The following is an 18,916-nucleotide window of genomic DNA, read 5'->3' on the forward strand; positions in this document are numbered from 1 at the left end:
TCTTGTCATCAATCAGTCAGCCCTAACCTCACTCAAATAATAAAACGTGTCAGTCGAGTTAGATCATTCGAATTAATTGTGTCGATCAAGTCATAACGTCCCATCTTTTTGCCACTTGTCAAAACTATAGATACACTTTCTAATAGATTTCATATAATTATATAATTATTATACGTTTCTTTATGAATCTTTTATTTATTTTTTTTTTTTTAAATCAACATAACAGTACTGCAAATATAAAATATCAGTACTGATCATATTACAAAGTTAGTTAATTTTCCTGCAACATGCATCACGTACGTTCATAATCTGAATATATGGGACATTCTTCCATATTCCAGATATACTCTGATCTGATCCTAACAATGAAATAGCTAATTTATTATAAAAAATGAGTGTATTCCTTCTACTCCAAATTAAAGATTTCTCATAATACTTGATCTCACTTTCAACCTCTTCAAGCTTCAATTGTTTGCTTTATCTTTAACATACGTTGATAACATTAATGATAGGTTTGGGAATATAATATTATAAATTCAAAATATTTAAATTTTCGTAAATTCGAATGTATTTTAAGTACTAAAAATAAGTGATCAATTGATTTTTAAATTTGAAAAACTAACAGTCTAACAGATTTCTATAAAAACTCGAAAGGGAAATCGAGTATATTTCGACAACTCATGATCTTGAGGTCTATGCAGTACTGAATTTGTGGGTTTTGAGTATATATCGGCCCTCTTGCATTAATAGTCAATAACAAAACCCTAGGATATATGTGCAGGTACAATTTTTTAGAATTTTAATTTTTGAGATGATTTCGATTTTGAATTAGGATCTTTGCTATATACAATACTTATTGCAATAAAAGAAAAAATAAGATTATATATACTATAACGTTCCAATAGAATGTCTCAACCACATGACCTATATTTCGAAAAGACTAGTCGATTATACAATTGGAGCTCTATTGGAACCTTATAAAGAGCAAGAGCTTTTTATTCCCAAGCAATGTGTGAACTTTTTATTTCTGTCCATTGTAGGTGGCACGGCTCAAGTTTCACATTTGTAACGCCCCAATAAAATGCCCTAACCACATGGTCTATATTCTAAAAGAACTAGTTAATGATACAATTAAAACTACATTGAAACATTATAAAAAGCAAGAATTTTTCATTCTCAAGCAATGTAAGATTTCATTCATCACCTATCATTATCATTATTATATGGGATATCACATGTACTATATATGATCAGTATCATGAGACTAGACTGAACAAAATTCAAGTGTATTTCGAATGATTTGTCAAACAAGAGTAGTGCTACATATACTTACATTTTTATATATAATTTTACAAGACTCATTTTGTTATTTTTCTTTTGAAATTCAAATTTTATGATTTTCAACGTATCAATATCTGACATATGAGGAGTTAGATTTTTTTAAATACATTTTAACTTTTTTCATCGAATAAATGGATGAGTAGGGTTAAATATTTATGCATGGGTTATCCGAATTGATGGAAAGATAACTCATTAATTAATCAGGTCAATTAAATTGATTCGAGTCAAATTATGCTGATCTATCTTAATCCTGTTATTGAGTTCGCATCAAACTCAAAGAAAGCAGTTAAAAATTGAGAGAGCCCGATTTTAAGGTGAAGAAATTACCACGATCGATAAGAAGCTGACGTTTCATTATTCATACACCCAGAGTATAAATATATGGCAATGTAGCATTTCACTCTTTCACCACCTAAGAGACACCTGGCCTCATCGCTTTAGAAAACGTATTAGATTATATAGAAGAAAGGGATCCACGGCACCACCTCCCGTTGGAAAGTAAAAAATTAGAAGAAGAAGGGGAAAAAAAAAAAAAAGGGATCAAATTTGTTCATTCTCTCGCAAAATTCCCTTCTTTTTCTTCTCAATTCCTTTGGAACATCTCAGTGCCCTCAGTTCATATTCCGTTTTTCTAAGATAACAGAGCTCTGATCAGACACCCACTTTCTATCTCTTTCCAAACTGATCTACAATTTTCTGTTTTGAATAAGAAAAAGGTGAAATTCTGTGCAATTGTTGACGGATACAGATGGCTTTTGAGGAATCCTGGGTTTCTCTGATATGTAATCCTCATTTCTGAATTGTTCTGTTTCGATCTGTAATGATCATAATGTACAGATGGAAAAGTTATTTTAATCATATTTGATTGTGTTAAATTTTTTTTTCTTCTTTTGGTAGTTGATCAAGTTTAATGGTCAATTGGATATTCCGATGGATGTGATGATCTGGGTATGCTAAAAGGATCGACTTTCTGGGTTCAGTTCTATGTATGATGTTAACGATTGTGACCCCTTTTCTGGGTTTTGAAGGATGGGTGTCGAATTTTGTTGCCTGGTTTATTTTGATCGGATTAATCTGACTTTTATAAGCTATCGTGGGTATACGTGAATAGGAGATTGTCTTTTCATGTCAAAATTCTTTTCTTTCGGGGTTTCTTTTGGGTGTCGAATATCCTTCAATGGAGAATTGGTATTCGTCTCTTCGAAGTTTTTGTTCTTTTGATATTCTTTAAATTCCTAGTTTTGACTCACGATATGATAATATTTTCTATTTACGATGGTCATTTCAACTTGGATGCTCTCATTTAGGCTGCTTTTACTTGGGTTGAGCCTATAATTCAATGATCGGTTCACAAATTTCCTGTGGTATATATGTCTATATATACCTTGGTTTTATTGGAGGATTTATTGTTTAGGTTTCTTATGAATAATGGGCATTCTTCATGTACAACGGACTATATAATTCAGTTTTGTTTCTTTTCCTCATGTAAATAAATTTTATGGGCATCTGTTTTCTGTAGGTTTGAGAGTTGAAGTTTGCTGATCAATACATATTTCAAGGTAGATACCTGTGCCCAATATTTAAAAATAGTAAGATGTATTAGATGTAGGGATTGGATACTCGCCGTAGACAATAATGTAGTAATTTTTGTGCTGATGTTTTACTTATTCCCAGCAATTTTCATATATTCGTCTACTATAATTGGGCACTGCAAACTGTGGCATTGCCCATGGACGCTACAACTAGTGGAACCCCAACTATTCAATACCATAACATTCCCGATCAGCCAATTACTGCTATTGTTGCCACGTCGGTACCGGCATTTCAACGACAGCAACGCCATTGCTTTGGGGATTCCACACCCGGAGAATTCCCCTTGTCTGCCAATCCCTCCATTGTTCTTCATGTCCTTACAGCATGTCATTTGGATCCCCAAGATCTTGCAAAACTAGAGGCAAGTGCCCTGATTCTGTGCATTTTGATATTGAACGTATTTTGCAATCTTAGAATTGATAATGCTGCTCATTTGATTTTGAATGTGCCTATTGCAGGCAACATGCTCCTTCTTTAGGCAGCCAGCAAACTTTGCTCCCGACTTAGAGTTGTCCTTATCTGAGCTTGCTGCTCTGGACATGTGCCAAAAGAGGGCCATATTTAGGCCAATGACAACAGAAGAACGCCAAGAGTTGAAGCAAAGATGCGGGGGCTCATGGAAACTGGTCCTGCGGTTTTTGCTGGCTGGAGAAGCATGTAGCAGGAGGGAGAAATCCCAGGCAATAGCAGGGCCTGGTCATAGTATTGCTGTGACATCAAGCGGAGTTGTATACTCATTCGGCTCCAACAATTCAGGACAGCTTGGACATGGCACCACTGAAGAGGAATGGCGGCCTCAGCCAATCAGGTTACCTACATTTGACCATTCTTAGACGTGATACAATAAATGCAAGAATATGGAAAAGGAACTACTCCAATTAAAGGAAAGTTAATGGAACTACACTATGTTGCAGATCTTTGCAAGGCATTCGGATTATCCAAGCAGCTGCTGGGGCTGGCAGGACAATGCTGATCAGTGATGCTGGACAGGTTTATGCCTTTGGAAAGGACTCCTTTGGTGAAGCCGAGTATGGAGTTCAAGGAGCTAAATTGGTTACAACTCCACAGCTGGTTGAATCGTTGAAAAACATATATGTGGTCCAAGCTGCAATTGGCAATTTCTTCACGGCTGTCCTGTCTAGAGAAGGCAGGGTTTATACATTTTCCTGGGGCAACGATTCCAGACTTGGTCACCAGACTGACCCAAATGATTTGGAGCCTCATCCTTTGTTGGGGGCACTAGAAAACATACCAGTCGTACAAATAGCAGCTGGATACTGCTATCTTCTTGCTCTAGCTTGTCAACCTAGTGGCATGTGAGCTCCATCTTCTTTTCTTTATCTTAAGATAAAATTCTATTTGTTTTAAGAAAAAAAGTATTTTCTACTGTCATATTTTATTTAGGCTTATAGAACCTTTCTATTACAATTATTTTTGTGAAGTTTATGTTCAGATATTAATGTTTCCAAAAGCTAAAAAATTCTTAATTATGCTGAGTAGCTTTCAATGGATAACAAAAAGCGCATATATCTTTTTGTCTTAATTGATATGTGGAAATGCATTGCATTTTTATTTTAAGTATTTTTATTTCACTTGAAATATTTTAAAACAAATTGCTTTGGAATCGATTTTCAGAAGATAATTTCACATCTAGGATTATTTTCATTTACTATACTGGAAGTCCCAAAATTCTAAATTTAGCTTTGACATTATGAATCCTATTTAGCATCTTACTTTTCCCCTCTCTTTGGAATCCTGTATAACTTATAACAAATGTATTGGATATGATATCTAGGTAATTAATTAGTTGTTTCATCTTCTTTCTTAAATCATATCAGGTCGGTTTACTCTGTTGGGTGCGGCTTGGGTGGGAAGCTTGGACATGGTTCACGAACGGATGAGAAGTACCCCCGATTGATTGAACAGTTTCAGGTTTTGAACCTTCAGCCCATGGTGGTTGCTGCTGGTGCTTGGCATGCCGCTGTGGTTGGCCAGGATGGACGGGTCTGCACATGGGGTTGGGGGCGTTATGGTTGCCTAGGTCATGGGAATGAAGAGTGTGAATCAGTTCCTAAGGTTGTGGAAGCCTTGGGCAAGGTGAAAGCAGTGCATGTTGCTACAGGGGATTACACAACCTTTGTGGTGTCTGATGATGGCGATGTGTACTCATTTGGCTGTGGAGAATCCTCCAGTCTCGGACATAATACCGGTGCTGATGGACAGGTCTGGCTTTCTCCCAATTCTTCTTTCTTATCTAGTCCATTAATCTGGCTTTATGGAAAGATGACATGAAATTTTATTTTTCATAAAAGTAGTGATTTATGCATCCTTGGCTCTTGGACACTCTTTAATCAATCCACCACAGCTTGATCTTATTGCCCAAAGTTTAGTCATGCACCGAGAGAGAGAGAGATCTACAATTCTATGAATCTACTGAATTATATTGTTTTTTGTAATGCATCTTTCAGGGAAACAGGCATGCAAATTTATTAAGTCCAGAGCTTGTAACGTCGTTGAAGCAAGTTAATGAGCGTGTAGTACAGATCAGCCTCACCAATTCCATATATTGGAATGCTCACACCTTTGCCCTTACTAAATCAGGGAAGCTATATGCATTTGGTGCTGGAGACAAAGGGCAGCTAGGCATAGAGCTTGTTGCCAACCAGACCGAAAGGGGATACCCGGAGCTTGTTGATATCGATCTCAGCTAGCCCTTTTATAGCTTTTACCTCCCCATTTATCATCCTTCCAATTTATCATCATCATGCATTGCATTTGGTGTTGAAATTTCCTTGTTTATGCTGTACATAGAATCAAAAGAAAAAAAGTTGTTAAGGTTCATGCCTAGTTAACACAGGCCTAAGCTAACATTATGTGGTTGTTGATATCTAAAAGACCTTGGCTTGCACTTTTGGTTGAATCATGAACACTCCAATCCCCCGGTGGGAATATGAATAGCTCACATTGAGCTGATCTGATCGTTTATTTAAAATTAATGGATAGCGATGAAGCCTGCCATTTGAGTTCAAGGGTCAAAATTCGAAGATGGTGTTGAAAAATAAATTATAATTAAAGACTTAAATAAATAAAAAATTTGACGAGTTCTTAATTATTATTTAAAACATACAAACATTATTAATTTTTTTTCTTCATGCCTACATTATTTCTAACATATTTAATAAATCTACCTCTCCTTAAGAATTTGATTGCAGCTCAATAAAATCATTAATCTTTTCTATGAGTTCTTATATTTTTAAGCCGGTGTGTAGAGCATATATTCGCATCACTTAAACGGTAAGATTTAAATTTTAAAACTTCTATTTCAAATTAAATTATGCTACGAAAATATTAAAATTTTGAGATGTGTTACCAACACTGTCTTATTCTTCGTACCTAAACATAAAAGAGTTTACATTACTCAATGGAAATTCTAAACAAAAACTAATATAAAAATTTGGTTACGCAAGGCCAAACTATCGAAAGAGACTTGTTTTTCGCTTTGTTAAAATTTGAAAATTGTTTTAAAATGTCTTCGGGCTAAAAGAGAATTGAAAAACCAAGTTGACCGCCCATAAACATGCGTTGCAAATCACAACCCACAATTTAAGATTCAAAATATACCGATAAAAAAAAAATAAAATAATAAATTAAAATATATGCAAGTACTGCATTTTGAATTCTTAAGGGATTTGAATTGAAGATTTTAAACGGTAGTATGATTATTTTATCTACTAATTTTAACAAATAAATTTTAATTTTTTTGGGAATGTCTTTATATAATTTATGTAAACATATATCAAGGAATATATTTATAAATACTTTAGATATTTTCAGCATAAAGCTAGAGATGATATTATTAAAGATAATACATATGAAGCTATTCTAGTTCATACAAGTTGAATTGAATTTTATACGAGTTTTTAATAATCGATCATAATTTTGTATTCACAAATATCTCATTTATTATAGGAATCAAGTCAAATTCAAATCCGATCGGCTTCTCAAGAAGTCTTATTCATTTACAGCCTAATACCAAAAGTTGATAATGATGTGTCGATTAAATAATCTTATTGTTATGACTTTTATTTTTTGGATCACCTACGTCGTCATTATGTCATTTGAAAAAAAAAAAAAAAAAAACAAACCATGAAACTTTTTTTTTTTTCTATTTATATGCCCCCACAAAAATCAAAATTACTGTTATAGGTGTGAAGTCTAGTCTTTTTAGGATATAGCACAAACATATACATGGTTAACACATTTCCTAGATCATTATAGCTAGATCACACACATGAAAAATTAAAATCCGAACCTCCTGTAAATATCTCAACTTATTCGTCTTGTTGATTTAAAATTTATTAAACGAGACGAGAGAAGTGTGCATGGAAAGCGAAGAAATCAAAATATCACAAAATTACTAACACAAAGCTTGATTATAGGCCATCTTTGCCAATTGCTTTGGTTTTACCCCAGTTTGTAGTAAAGAAAGATAAAAAAAATGGTCATGATACTCCATTTTTCTTTTTTGGATCCTTCCATTTATATATTTGAAGGTTTAATCCCTTTGCTTTCTTCCCAACTTTGCTTGCACATTCAAGCAGTGGAATGTAGATCTTTAGCTTGGCATTCCTCTTCATGTAATTCGTCTCCTCTACAGTACAGTACAGTACTACCTGCAACTGCAACCACTTTTTCCCCTTCCATGTATAGAGTGTTTCTCTGTATTGAATTTGATAGTTATTGTGAGCTTTCCTTTCACAGGATCTCGATTTTCTCGATGTTCTATATGATAATGGCCCACTTAGAATTCAATCTGAAGACACATGATGCCCATTTCCAGCTAAAAGCGCAAATAGATTCCTTTTCACTTCATAGCATTTTCCTTGAATTTACAGTGAGGAATGAGACCAAAATTTGAAGATAAATAACTGAAATTCCGAATTATAGGGAGTAAAAGTGCCAAAATTTGATGGGCGAAGATCACATGAGTACAAAAAAAAGTGAAGATATAGTACTATTGGCATTATCTTATGTCTTAACTTTGTTAAGCCCAAGGATCTTAGCAGAACAGAAAAGCTTGATTTGTTATCTTAGAAATGTGGACAAAGAATCTAGAAGAATATATTATAAATAATGTAGACAAAGATATATATATATATATATATATATATATATAAAGGACATATATATCATGTCATAATGCATGCAAATAGGACATTGATATAATTTAGTTTGTAAAGAAGATAGAAAGGAAGATGCAGACATCATTCATTCCCTATCCTAACCCAGCACATGATCTAATCATTAAAATGATCTATTCACATGCATGGCTGCTAATTTTTATTTTATTTTATTATATATATATATATATATATATATTTGTGAACTTCAGTAGGATTCGAGAAATTATGAACTCGTGAGCTTGTTTGGATTGAATGGAAAATTTGTCTTTTAAGATCACTATCTAGAATTGCTTGCTTGGTATGTGCTACTAAGATTAAAATAAGTTAAACAGGCTATTTTACACAAACAGTCTGTGTGTAAGAAACAGAGTCTTCTTTCTCTTTTCTCTATACAAAGGTGGGGGTGAAGTTCTTGGGACCACAAAGATTCTAACATAATCGTGGTGGACGTGGGATGAGTTAGTTTTCCAAGTGGCAGCACAGTCATTAACGGAATTGAAAAGTGAAAAACACGGCAGATGAGGATGAATGAGCTAGAAAAAGAATGGGAGAAATTTCGTTTAACAGAGGAGGAGGCTCTGGGTATAGAGATCAAGGACGGGGTATCAAATGAACTGAATTATAAAGGGGAGCGAAGCTTGGTAGGGAGGGCTTGTGTTGAAATGAGTATTAGTCTAGAAGTGATTGAATCATCGCTGGCTAAAGTCTGGAGAATAAGCAAGACAACAAAGTTTCTAGAAGTAAGATCAAACACCTTATGACTTCATTATTAAGCAAGAAAGCAAAGGTGTGAGCAAAGAGTAGATGGTTTATTCTTGTTCCTCCCCTTGCCACTGTTACTCCTCTTGTATCTCCCATGAAGTCATAATTATTAAGCAATGATTCAATCAAAAACTACATTAAAGGTTTCAAAAATTCCTCTGAAATTGTCTGCATTAAGTTCACTTTTTGTATAAGTTGTGAACAATCACTCCAAACATCCTTTCCTAGACGACACTTTCATAGAGTATGTAAAACAGACTCATCTTCCCTCAAGCAAATGGGGCACAGTAGTGAGTCCACTATTTGTTTCTTTGACAGATTCAGGTTTGTGGGTAGTGAGTACAAACAAGCTCTTCACAAAAAACCTTAGTGACATTAGGCACTTTGAGCTTCCAGGCTCACTCTTCTTTCTTTGATACAGATTTGGATGTTTGTCCCTTAGCTAGATCATTAAGCTCTTTTTGTAAATGGTAGGCACTTTTCACTAAGAATTTGCCATTAGCAGTAGGCACTTTTCACTGAGAATTTGCCATTAGCAGTACATCTTCAAATCAGCTTATCTGGTGCATTTGCAAAACTAATGGGAATTCTCTTTATGATAGTAGTTTCACTGCTTGAGAAGGTCTCCTACAAAAGTTCCAATTTCCATTGTTTAGAGTCAGGATTGATCAACTCTACCACAAAAGCATCTTCATCTAGTGCCTTAAATGCACTTTGATCCTTATAGGTTGAAGGTTGAGGTAGCCATTTATCCTTCCATATTCTAGGTTCTTGGTCATTTCCAATCCTCCAAAAAGGGCCATCTGACACCAAATGTCTTGCTGCAACAATACTCCTCCAAATAAAAGATGGTCTTGAACCTAGCTTGGCTTGAAAAAATTAAGTGTGAGGAAAGTACTTCAATTTTAGGATCTGGGCAGCAAGGGACTCTAGTTTTGTAGGATTCTCCACCCTTGCTCGGCCAGTAGAGCCAAGTTGAAGCATTCTAAATCACGAAAACTCAACCCTCTTGCAGACTTGGCCTTCCCCATTTGACTCCATGAAACCCAATGGACATTCCTCTCATTTTGCTGCTGACCCCACCAGAAATGATGCATTGCCTTGTTAATCTCTTTGAGCAGTGATTTAGGAAGCTTGAAAACCCACATGCTATAAGTAGGCAATGCTTGAACCATAACCTTAAGTAGGATTTCCTCTCTTGCCTGTGAAAGGAACTTTGACTTCCAGTTGTTGATCCTACTCCTTACTCTGCCCAAGATTTATGCCTTGATCTTCCAATAAGGGCTAGCAAGCCAAGATACTTTTCATAGGATGAGGAGAATCTGACCCCTGCAATACTGATTATGGAGTTCCCAGCAACACTGCTGGTGTTGGCACTAAAATGGATAGAGGTCTTCTCTTTATTGAGTTTCTGTCTTGAGGCCCTCTCATAGGTAGCAAGAATTCCAATAAGCCTGGCCCATTATAGGGAATTTGCTCTACAAAACAGCAAGCTATCAGTTGCAAAAAAGAGGTGATTAATGCATAACTTATCTCTTGCAATTGGAACGCCAGAAATTAGTCTCGATGCCTCAGCTTGATTTAGCAAATAGTTTAGTGCTTTAAAGCAAATGATGAACATATATGGTGACAAAGGATCATTCTGCCTTATCCCCCTTGTAAGTTTAAAAGAACATTAAGGAGATCTACTAATGAGGATAGAATAAGAAAATGAATTGGTGCACCTCATCACCAAACTGATCCATCTACTATTGAAACCTAGCCTCAGCGTTACCTCTCTTAGAAATTCCCTCTCCACCCTATTAGAGGTCTTGCTCATATCGACATTTAAGGCCATATACCCTACATGACCAGAGAACCTGATATTCATGGAGTGCATGGCCTCAAAAGCTACTATTATATTATCCAAAATAAGCCTTCCAGACACAAAGGCACTTTGAGTAGAGAAAATAATATCAGGGAGGATGCTCTTCAGCCTACTGGCCAACATTTTGGAAATGAGCTTATAAAGAACATTGCATAAGAATATTGGCCTAAAATCAGAAATTGTTTTGGGGCTTATCAGCTTAGGAATCAACACAATATGTGTCTCATTAATGCGTGTTATCTCACCTGATAAATTGAGAACCTCTAGTGCAACTTCACTGACAACATTGCCTACAATATTCCAGTGAGTTTGGTAGAAAGCTACTGGAAATTCATCTGCTCCAGGGGAGCCCAATGGGTTCATCTGAAACATTTCCTCTTTAACTTCTTCTTTTGTAAATTTCTTGGTCAGAAAAGAGTTCATCTCCTCAGTCACTTTTGGACTCATCGAGCTAAGGCATTCATCAGTACCTTCTGAGTTGGAAGAGGTGAAAAGTGCTTGATAAAATTAGTAAAAGAGCTCTGAAATCTCCTCTGGACTAGTTGCCACATAACCATCTTCTCTACCAATTCTCTGGATAGAATTGGTCTTCTCCCTTTGGTTAGCACACATGTGATAAAACTTAGTGCTCTTATCCCCATCTTTAAGTCATGCCTGTATAGCTCTTTGTTTCCATCTAATATAATCTTCCTCCAATAATGCATCCACCACTTTTTACAACAGCTTAATGTCACCTGAATGATTGCCTGTGTTTAAATTATGCAACTTCAAAATATGTTTTAGTTTGTCAATGATTTCTTTTATCTGTTTAATCACTGTCTCCTTGCTCCATTTCTTCAATGATTCCATACAACTCTTAAGACCTCTAAGATTAGATCCCATCTTAGAAAAAGGATTTTGCCGTTGAGCCCAACTCTCTTTAACGATACTGCTGGACTCCTCTCTTTTATCCCAACTGGCCTCATACCTGAAAAGTTTCTCCCTCCATTGACTACTACTCAAATCATTCCTCAATCCATTCCTCGTGATAATCAACAAAGGACTGTGATTAGATGTCTAGCTAGCTAAATTGGTAATAGAACTGTTTGCATAGAGGCTAATCAAAGCTGAGTTGTCAAAAGCTCGATCCAACCTCTCTTTAGTGAACTAACTGCCCTCTCTATTGTTACTCCAGGTAAACTTAGAACCTTGAAAACCAAGGTCACTTAATCCACATGCCTCGACTACTTCTTGAAAATCTTTCATTTGGTTATAAAGTCGACTTGCAGCCCCTTGCTTTTTATGGTTATGTAATATTTCATTAAAGTCTCCAAAACACATCCATGCTAACCCTTATCTTGGCTTCAAAAGTTGAAGTAATTGCCAGCTCTCACTCCTTTTCGTTGTTAAAGGGCTACCATCGAATCCTGTAATGAGAGTCTGTGAGCCCAGACATATGTTATCTATGCTATCCACATAAAAGTTAGCCCACCATGAAGGCCCCTACTATCAACGACAAAGCTACAATCAAATCCCATTTTATTCCTCACAACCTCCACCATATGTCTATTGCATTTAGTTTCCATAAGAAACACAAAATTGGGACACTTAGATTTCATCAAAAGTGTAATTCACGAACTGTCTGAGAATTTCCAATCCCTTAACAGTTCTAACTAAGGTCAATCATGGTTATTGGGGGTGCTGCACTGCAGCCTCCACCAATACATTTTGAGATGGACTCTGATCAATGGCTAATACTGATTTTGGTTTCTTAGATTGATGCAACACACTGTCATTAGAGACAAACACATGTCCCCTTTTCTTTTTCCCACAACTCTCAGGACATGAATCATTGCTTTTATGGTTTTGATTCGCCCTGGCTCTACTTTTCCACTTGGGTCTTTTCTTCCTTGACATCTCAGCATTCCTTTTAGGGGAATTATCATAAACTAAATTGTCAAGAGGGCCAATGCTTGTATGAGGATAAGCTTGATGTAGTAATGACACCACAGGTGATAAATTAGGCAACTCTAAGTCCATGTGGTAAGAACTTTCCATACCTTCTCAAAGAGACACCATATCTTATTTATTTTAGTCTTCCTTAAGACATTTTCCTACCTGACTTCCTTATTTGTAACTGTGCCTTTACCATTTTGGAAACTACCATGATTTGGGTTCTCAGGCCTTTTGACTTTGTGGTTAGCGAGCTCACCCTCCATTTCAACCAAACTTGCAACATCCCCACTTGACAAAATAACATCATCAGCCTCAGAAGAGGCCTGAGATTGAGCCTCAAATCCCTCTTTCTAATCTGTCTTTCCTTTGTTAGTTTCACCATTGTCACCACCACCGAAAATTTCCTGTTACCTCCTTTAAGAGTAGACCTTGTTCATCCTTCCACAATATTTTCTGATATCAAATATATTAGAATTCATAGGCTGAGCTGGAAGCCATGGACCATACTGCAATTGTGACTCCTCGTCCATTTGTCTGGTTATTCTCTACTTTGTGCACCTCTTCCCTTGTGGTTCAGGGACCCCACAATGAAAGCAGAAACTTTGCAATAGTTCATACTTAAAAGAGATCCATAGTTATTGACCATCAACTCTAATCCACTTCCTCCTCAGTAAAGGCATGTTTAAGTCTACTTCAACCTGTTTAAGTGTACTTCAACCCATACACGAAGGCATTTCCCATGCCCAACCATCACTATCAGCCTCAACTGTAAGCACTTTTCTAATGGCTGACCTAAAATGCTCTCTCACTTCCTCTGACATGGCCACCAAAGGAAGATTGTGTAACTGAACCCAAAAAGGTTCATGCAAAAATGGAATTGCATTAGGGGGATACTTCCTTCTACTTCCTGGATTGCTAGCAGAGCACGATAAAAAAACCAAGGTCTTCCATTTAAAATTGTTTCCTTATCATATGACCATTGGAATTCAATGATAAAATGATTGTCCCCTACTTCTTTAAACATAAACCAACCCTCTAGTTTCCAAACTTGTGCCATTTTCATCCTAAAAGCTTCATTGTTAACTCCTTTCTCAGTCACAATTAAACCAATCAGACAATTTTTTCCTCTTATCCAAGAGTCTTTGACCTCCTCAGTAGGCATGTGGAAAATTTGTTGCTCCTCCTCAGAGAGTTTAAGGCCATCCCAGCGTTTAGACAATTATTCATCCTCCATGCGACAATACTTTCAAGATTCAACAATCTGAGAGACTACTCCTTTGCACAAGCAAAGCAACCACACCTTACTCTACTTGAGAGAAGGACTAAGGCTAAATATTTTTAATCTAATCAAAAATAATAATAATTTAGATATCACACCTCATAGAGCTTCTTAAGCCTACAAGGAAGTAGTAGTGTCCTTGTATCTTTCACTATATTTGAAGGGAAGAAAATTGACAATTACCTTGAAATTAAGATCATCATGGGCAAGAATAAAGATTTGATATGACCAATATTCATAAAAATCCAAATACCAACAAAAAAAAAAAGGTCCCACCAAGATAATTGTGGTAATCAAATGACTTTTACTAGCTCTTTGTTGGCAATGTAAAGCTAGCATGGATGGCTTTATATCTACAAGAAAAACTGAAAACAGCATGATCTAATTTTCACACTCTTGGGATTATATATATAATTACAGGTTTTTTATATAATTAATATAGTAATGCTGGTGCCCCACATTCGGCTTATTGTTATGGGGAAGCTGGAATTTAACATTTGAAAAATAGATCCGCATATTTGGAAGCTCCTCAAATTGTTTTCTACCAATATTTTATTTGACCAACAAAACAAACTCTTCCTCCTATTGCCTACACTTTATTTCATGACCATATTTACTATATTTGGAATTTGACAAAAATGTTAATTTGGAGATAATCTGATTTTATTTTTTATTTTTGTAAAATTTTAGAATTTGGGAAAATATTATTTTCTAAAAAATTATTATCGTTACGAAATACTGATTTTGAAAATATTAAAATTATCCTTACAAGTGAAGAGTTGAAAAAACAGGGACAAAAAAAAAATGAATAGTTAAGAAAATGTGAAAATAAATAAATGAAAATAATAATACTAAATTATAAAGAAAGATTATTTTAATAAAGTGGAAAAATAATTAAAAAGTGAGATAAAAGAAATTTTGGGCAAGCGAGTACCCAAAATAGACAAAGGTATTTTTTGACTCAAATTTGAAAGTTTAGTCAGTCCAATGTAATTGCTCTTACCTTTTTTTTATGAGTAATTCTACATATAATTGTGAAGTACATAAACGTCACATAATTACTTTAAAAAAGAGTAGAGTCCACTATTAAAAATTAATTTTTTCATGTGGGTCCCATGTGTTATTCACTTTTTTCAAAGTGATTACGCGGCAGTTGCACAATTCACGATTGTAAATATCTTTTCTTTTTTTATATAGAGTGAGCACCCCCGTTTAAGAAGATGAATCATTCTAATTTAAAGCATTTACATTATACACCACCTACGTGACACAATTTAATTTGAAAGATAAATTTTAAAATTTGAATCTTATAAATCAAATTATACCATATGGATGATGTATAGTATAAAGGCCTTCAAATAGCATTATTTGAATGAGATTCTTATAAATGGGATCTAATATATTAGACACATGATGTTAGGCTTGGAGCCACAAAATTGATTAAAGAGATTATCTCCTTAAAATCAGGATCAAATAATTACCTTTCTTTGTGGTCTTTCCTAGTGCGACTCATTGGATAATTTGATTCCCACAAGTTACAAACTAATGTAATCATCAGATGACATTGCTTCATGCACAAGAAGAATCCCCAAAAATGGATAAACGTGAGACCCCTATCATCTCTATTCTTTGATAAAAACAAATATCAGCAGCATGATATTATGATTAGAAAAATTTTATACACCACACTACTATTACATTTACATCCCACTGTATAAGATGTGACACATTTATCATTATTATTAAATTAAAAAATAATATGATAACGTAGTATATAGTATTACTCTTATAATTAAGATCTATTTCTTCAAGCATGAGTGGATTTAGTTGGGAGCCACCACCCATGAAAACATAACATTTCCTTCCATAAAACATGCATGCAGCAAATTCAATGATCAAGTTCAAGATACACAATAAATCCCATATATATAAGATGATGACCTTATCCCAAAAACTCTACACACATTTAATAATGCACAAAAGTGGGTCTATGATTGTGCATATTATCATTGCACCCATGACGATGCTGCAGCAGCCTTTGAAAAAAACAAATAATAAATCAAATGGTTGAATATAGTTTATCAGATGGCATGAAGACTGTAAACGACGTGTGTTTTAGTGGATGAGCTCGTTGATCTTGCCAATAGAGAATCCACTATCGTTGGGTAAGGTAAGTTGATCACCTGCCGTTGAGGGACGAATAAAGAGGACTCCATGGCTGTGATTTGACTCAAAATAAGTGGGACCCGAGTGAGAATCTAAAGGGGAACAAAGCTCACATGGAAGAACGTGCCCGTGCCCGTGCCCTCCCTAAAAAGATTGCCATGTCAGCAAATTGACGGATAGTACGGCCCTCCCATGTGGGCTTCATTTCATTCAATCCATCTTTGACGTCGGGGAAGAAATTGTTAGTCCTTCAAAAATAATTCTCCCAAAAATATACCTTTTTAACTGCTCTTTTTTTTTCCTTCTTATTTGAGATTTTTAAGATTATATCTTTTATTTATTAAAAATATAATAATTTTTATCTAATTTTTATTTTTAATATATATATAGATAAAAGTAAGTGACGTGATATAATTTGAATGATTACATTTTAAAATTTTAAAATTTTTTTTAATTATTACTATTCATTACTCCACACTCTACAATTTATTAAAAAAAATATTCACGTCATATAATATAACTCTTAAAAATTTGATGGTGTAATAAAATCAATTTTAAGTATAAAATATAAAATCCCTATTAATTTGGAAATGAATTAAATGGGGTATTTTCCTTCAAATACATTTTGAAATTCAACTTATTAGTTTTTTTCTTTTACAAATAATCAATTTACATTAAATAATAAAAAAATTATTTATCAAGAAGGTTGAAAAATAAGTCAAGTGCAAATATAAATAACAATTTGAGATTTTTTTATAAAACATTTGAGATTTTTTTTCATATAATTTTAAAAAGTTTTTTTTTTTTTTTTTTAAAAAAAGTAAATGGAGAATGAAGAGGATCAATCGAAAGAAGTCAGCAAAATCGGCGTGATCGCACTTCTTCATCGCCTTCAAATTCCGTGCAGTACATGATTGCGGGATCATGCATGCTGTCTTCCAGCCTCTCCAGGTCCCAGGCATTTATTTTCGTCTTTTTATTTATTTAAATTTTTTTAAATCTCTGTTACAGGAAAACAACTTATTTCATAGAATATTATTTGAGATTATTTTGAATACTAGTTTGAATTAAGAAAAATAAACTACTAGCTTGTGTTATTATATATTATAGTTACGTAATGGTACTTGAGGAACTGTATATTTGTGATATGAATAATAAGTTACAAATTTTATTATAGATTCAATATTAATGTTCAGTAATATAGAGGGTAAAGTCATATTTTCCAAAAAAAATATATTTACAAAGATGTATCAAATGCATAAATGGTATAAAAACTTGTGACATTAGTAACAAAAAGTCCCTCCGATTTTCATTTGTGGTATAAAGAAATTCATAAGCTTAACTCATATCATAAAATCGGTTAAACAAGAGATGATTATTCATTCCTTATAAACATGCACAAGACTTTGTCTACAGACAATGTGAGATTATTCCTCAACACCCTTTCTCACGTGCAGACCAGTATTTTTCTTGATCATTGTCATGAAGTAAGTAATGTGGGCCCTCATTGGTCCTGTGGTAGGCTCTGATATATTATGAAACATAAAGAAATTTATGAGTCTAACTCATCTCATAAAACCAGTTCTACAACAAAGAATTGTTCATTCCTTATAAATATACTTAAAATTTTGTCCACAGATAATGTGTGATTATTTCTCAACATGGTAAGATCCATCATCCATCTCATCACATATATATGTATTGAGTCAATTGGCATCCCATGAGAATTGAAATGAAAGCAGAGTGAGAAGGGTAGTGCTTGAAAAGCCTTAAATCCTTTGAGAAAGCCAGCTCTCTCATTGAAAACAAATTAGTAACTCAATGATCGATAGGTAAGCACGTGCATGCAGGGAATTAAAGCTGAAGAACGTCCATACGTATAATGTCATTTTGCTAAAAGTGTATATATATATATATATATATATATGGTCCAGAAGCAGCTTTCAAGCGCCCTATGCGTAAAGGATTGGTGTGATGTTATTGGGGGTTGAGTAAAGGAAATTTTTTTTGAGCCCTTATGCGTTTGGCATGGTTTTGATGCATGATTGGACAACTTAGGCCTCGTTTGAACAGTAAGATGAGATAAGATATTCATAGTTTGCGAAGAAGAAGAAGAAAAAAGCGCCCTAAACGTTCTATCATAATGAGGAAAACGGCAATGGTTAAAACCTTAGAAGTCGTTGGGGAGGGTGAAGACAAGTCAAAGGAGATCAAATGAGAAATCTTTTAAGCCTATTTTAACGTATCATAAATGGATACAACAAAAATGCTTCTGTGTGATGGACAGAGAGGGTAAGAGCTGTCTACATTTTCATTGTTCAACACATGCAACACCGACGCAAGTTTTCTTCATTAACAGAGTGTCGGTTGTGTAGTTAAAATGCAAAAATGAAAATGAGCAGATATATATATATATATATATATATATATATATATATATATTGTCTTTGATGAAACGTAATTGTGTACATCTGTCTAAACACCTGATCTTAAGGAAAAAGAAAGAAACAAGCTAGCTGCTTAAACAGTCCACTAAGGACAATAAGCTGAACTATGTTCCCGTGATTTTCAGGCAAATAAAGGGAAGAAATTCTTGGAGAGGCCTTGTTTAACGGCCGAACTACTACTAGAGGTTTTGGATTTGGAGCCCCTCAATACCATAAATCATGGAGTTTGGAGGGCCCCAAATATTTTGTTTGATCAGGGCTCTTTCATACACTTTATTGATTGCTCTTTTCATTTTCTCTTTTGGTGAAATTGATTACTTTATTGAGAAACCAGATCATCAAA

General features: G+C 34.6%; 1 protein-coding gene across 3 annotated transcripts; it reads left to right on the forward strand.

The window, feature by feature from the left end:
* The first annotated feature begins 1,753 nt into the window (after positions 1–1,753).
* LOC121254924 (ultraviolet-B receptor UVR8) lies at positions 1,754–5,854 on the forward strand. Of its 3 annotated transcripts, none has more exons than XM_041155158.1 (7): positions 1,754–2,123; positions 2,861–2,900; positions 3,016–3,295; positions 3,393–3,742; positions 3,849–4,250; positions 4,773–5,157; positions 5,403–5,854. In XM_041155158.1, exons 3-7 carry the CDS (start codon positions 3,071–3,073, stop codon positions 5,643–5,645), a joined length of 1,605 nt encoding a protein of 534 aa, XP_041011092.1. In that variant the 5' UTR covers positions 1,754–2,123; positions 2,861–2,900; positions 3,016–3,070; the 3' UTR covers positions 5,646–5,854. The 3 variants fall into 3 exon arrangements, with proteins under 3 accessions (XP_041011092.1, XP_041011094.1, XP_041011093.1); XM_041155160.1 differs by lacking the exon at positions 1,754–2,123 and adding an exon at positions 2,233–2,327; XM_041155159.1 differs by lacking the exon at positions 1,754–2,123 and adding an exon at positions 2,352–2,705.
* The last annotated feature ends 13,062 nt before the right edge of the window (positions 5,855–18,916 follow it).

The sequence above is a fragment of the Juglans microcarpa x Juglans regia genome, chromosome 3D (genome assembly GCF_004785595.1).
Source record: "Juglans microcarpa x Juglans regia isolate MS1-56 chromosome 3D, Jm3101_v1.0, whole genome shotgun sequence".
NCBI lineage: Eukaryota > Viridiplantae > Streptophyta > Magnoliopsida > Fagales > Juglandaceae > Juglans > Juglans microcarpa x Juglans regia.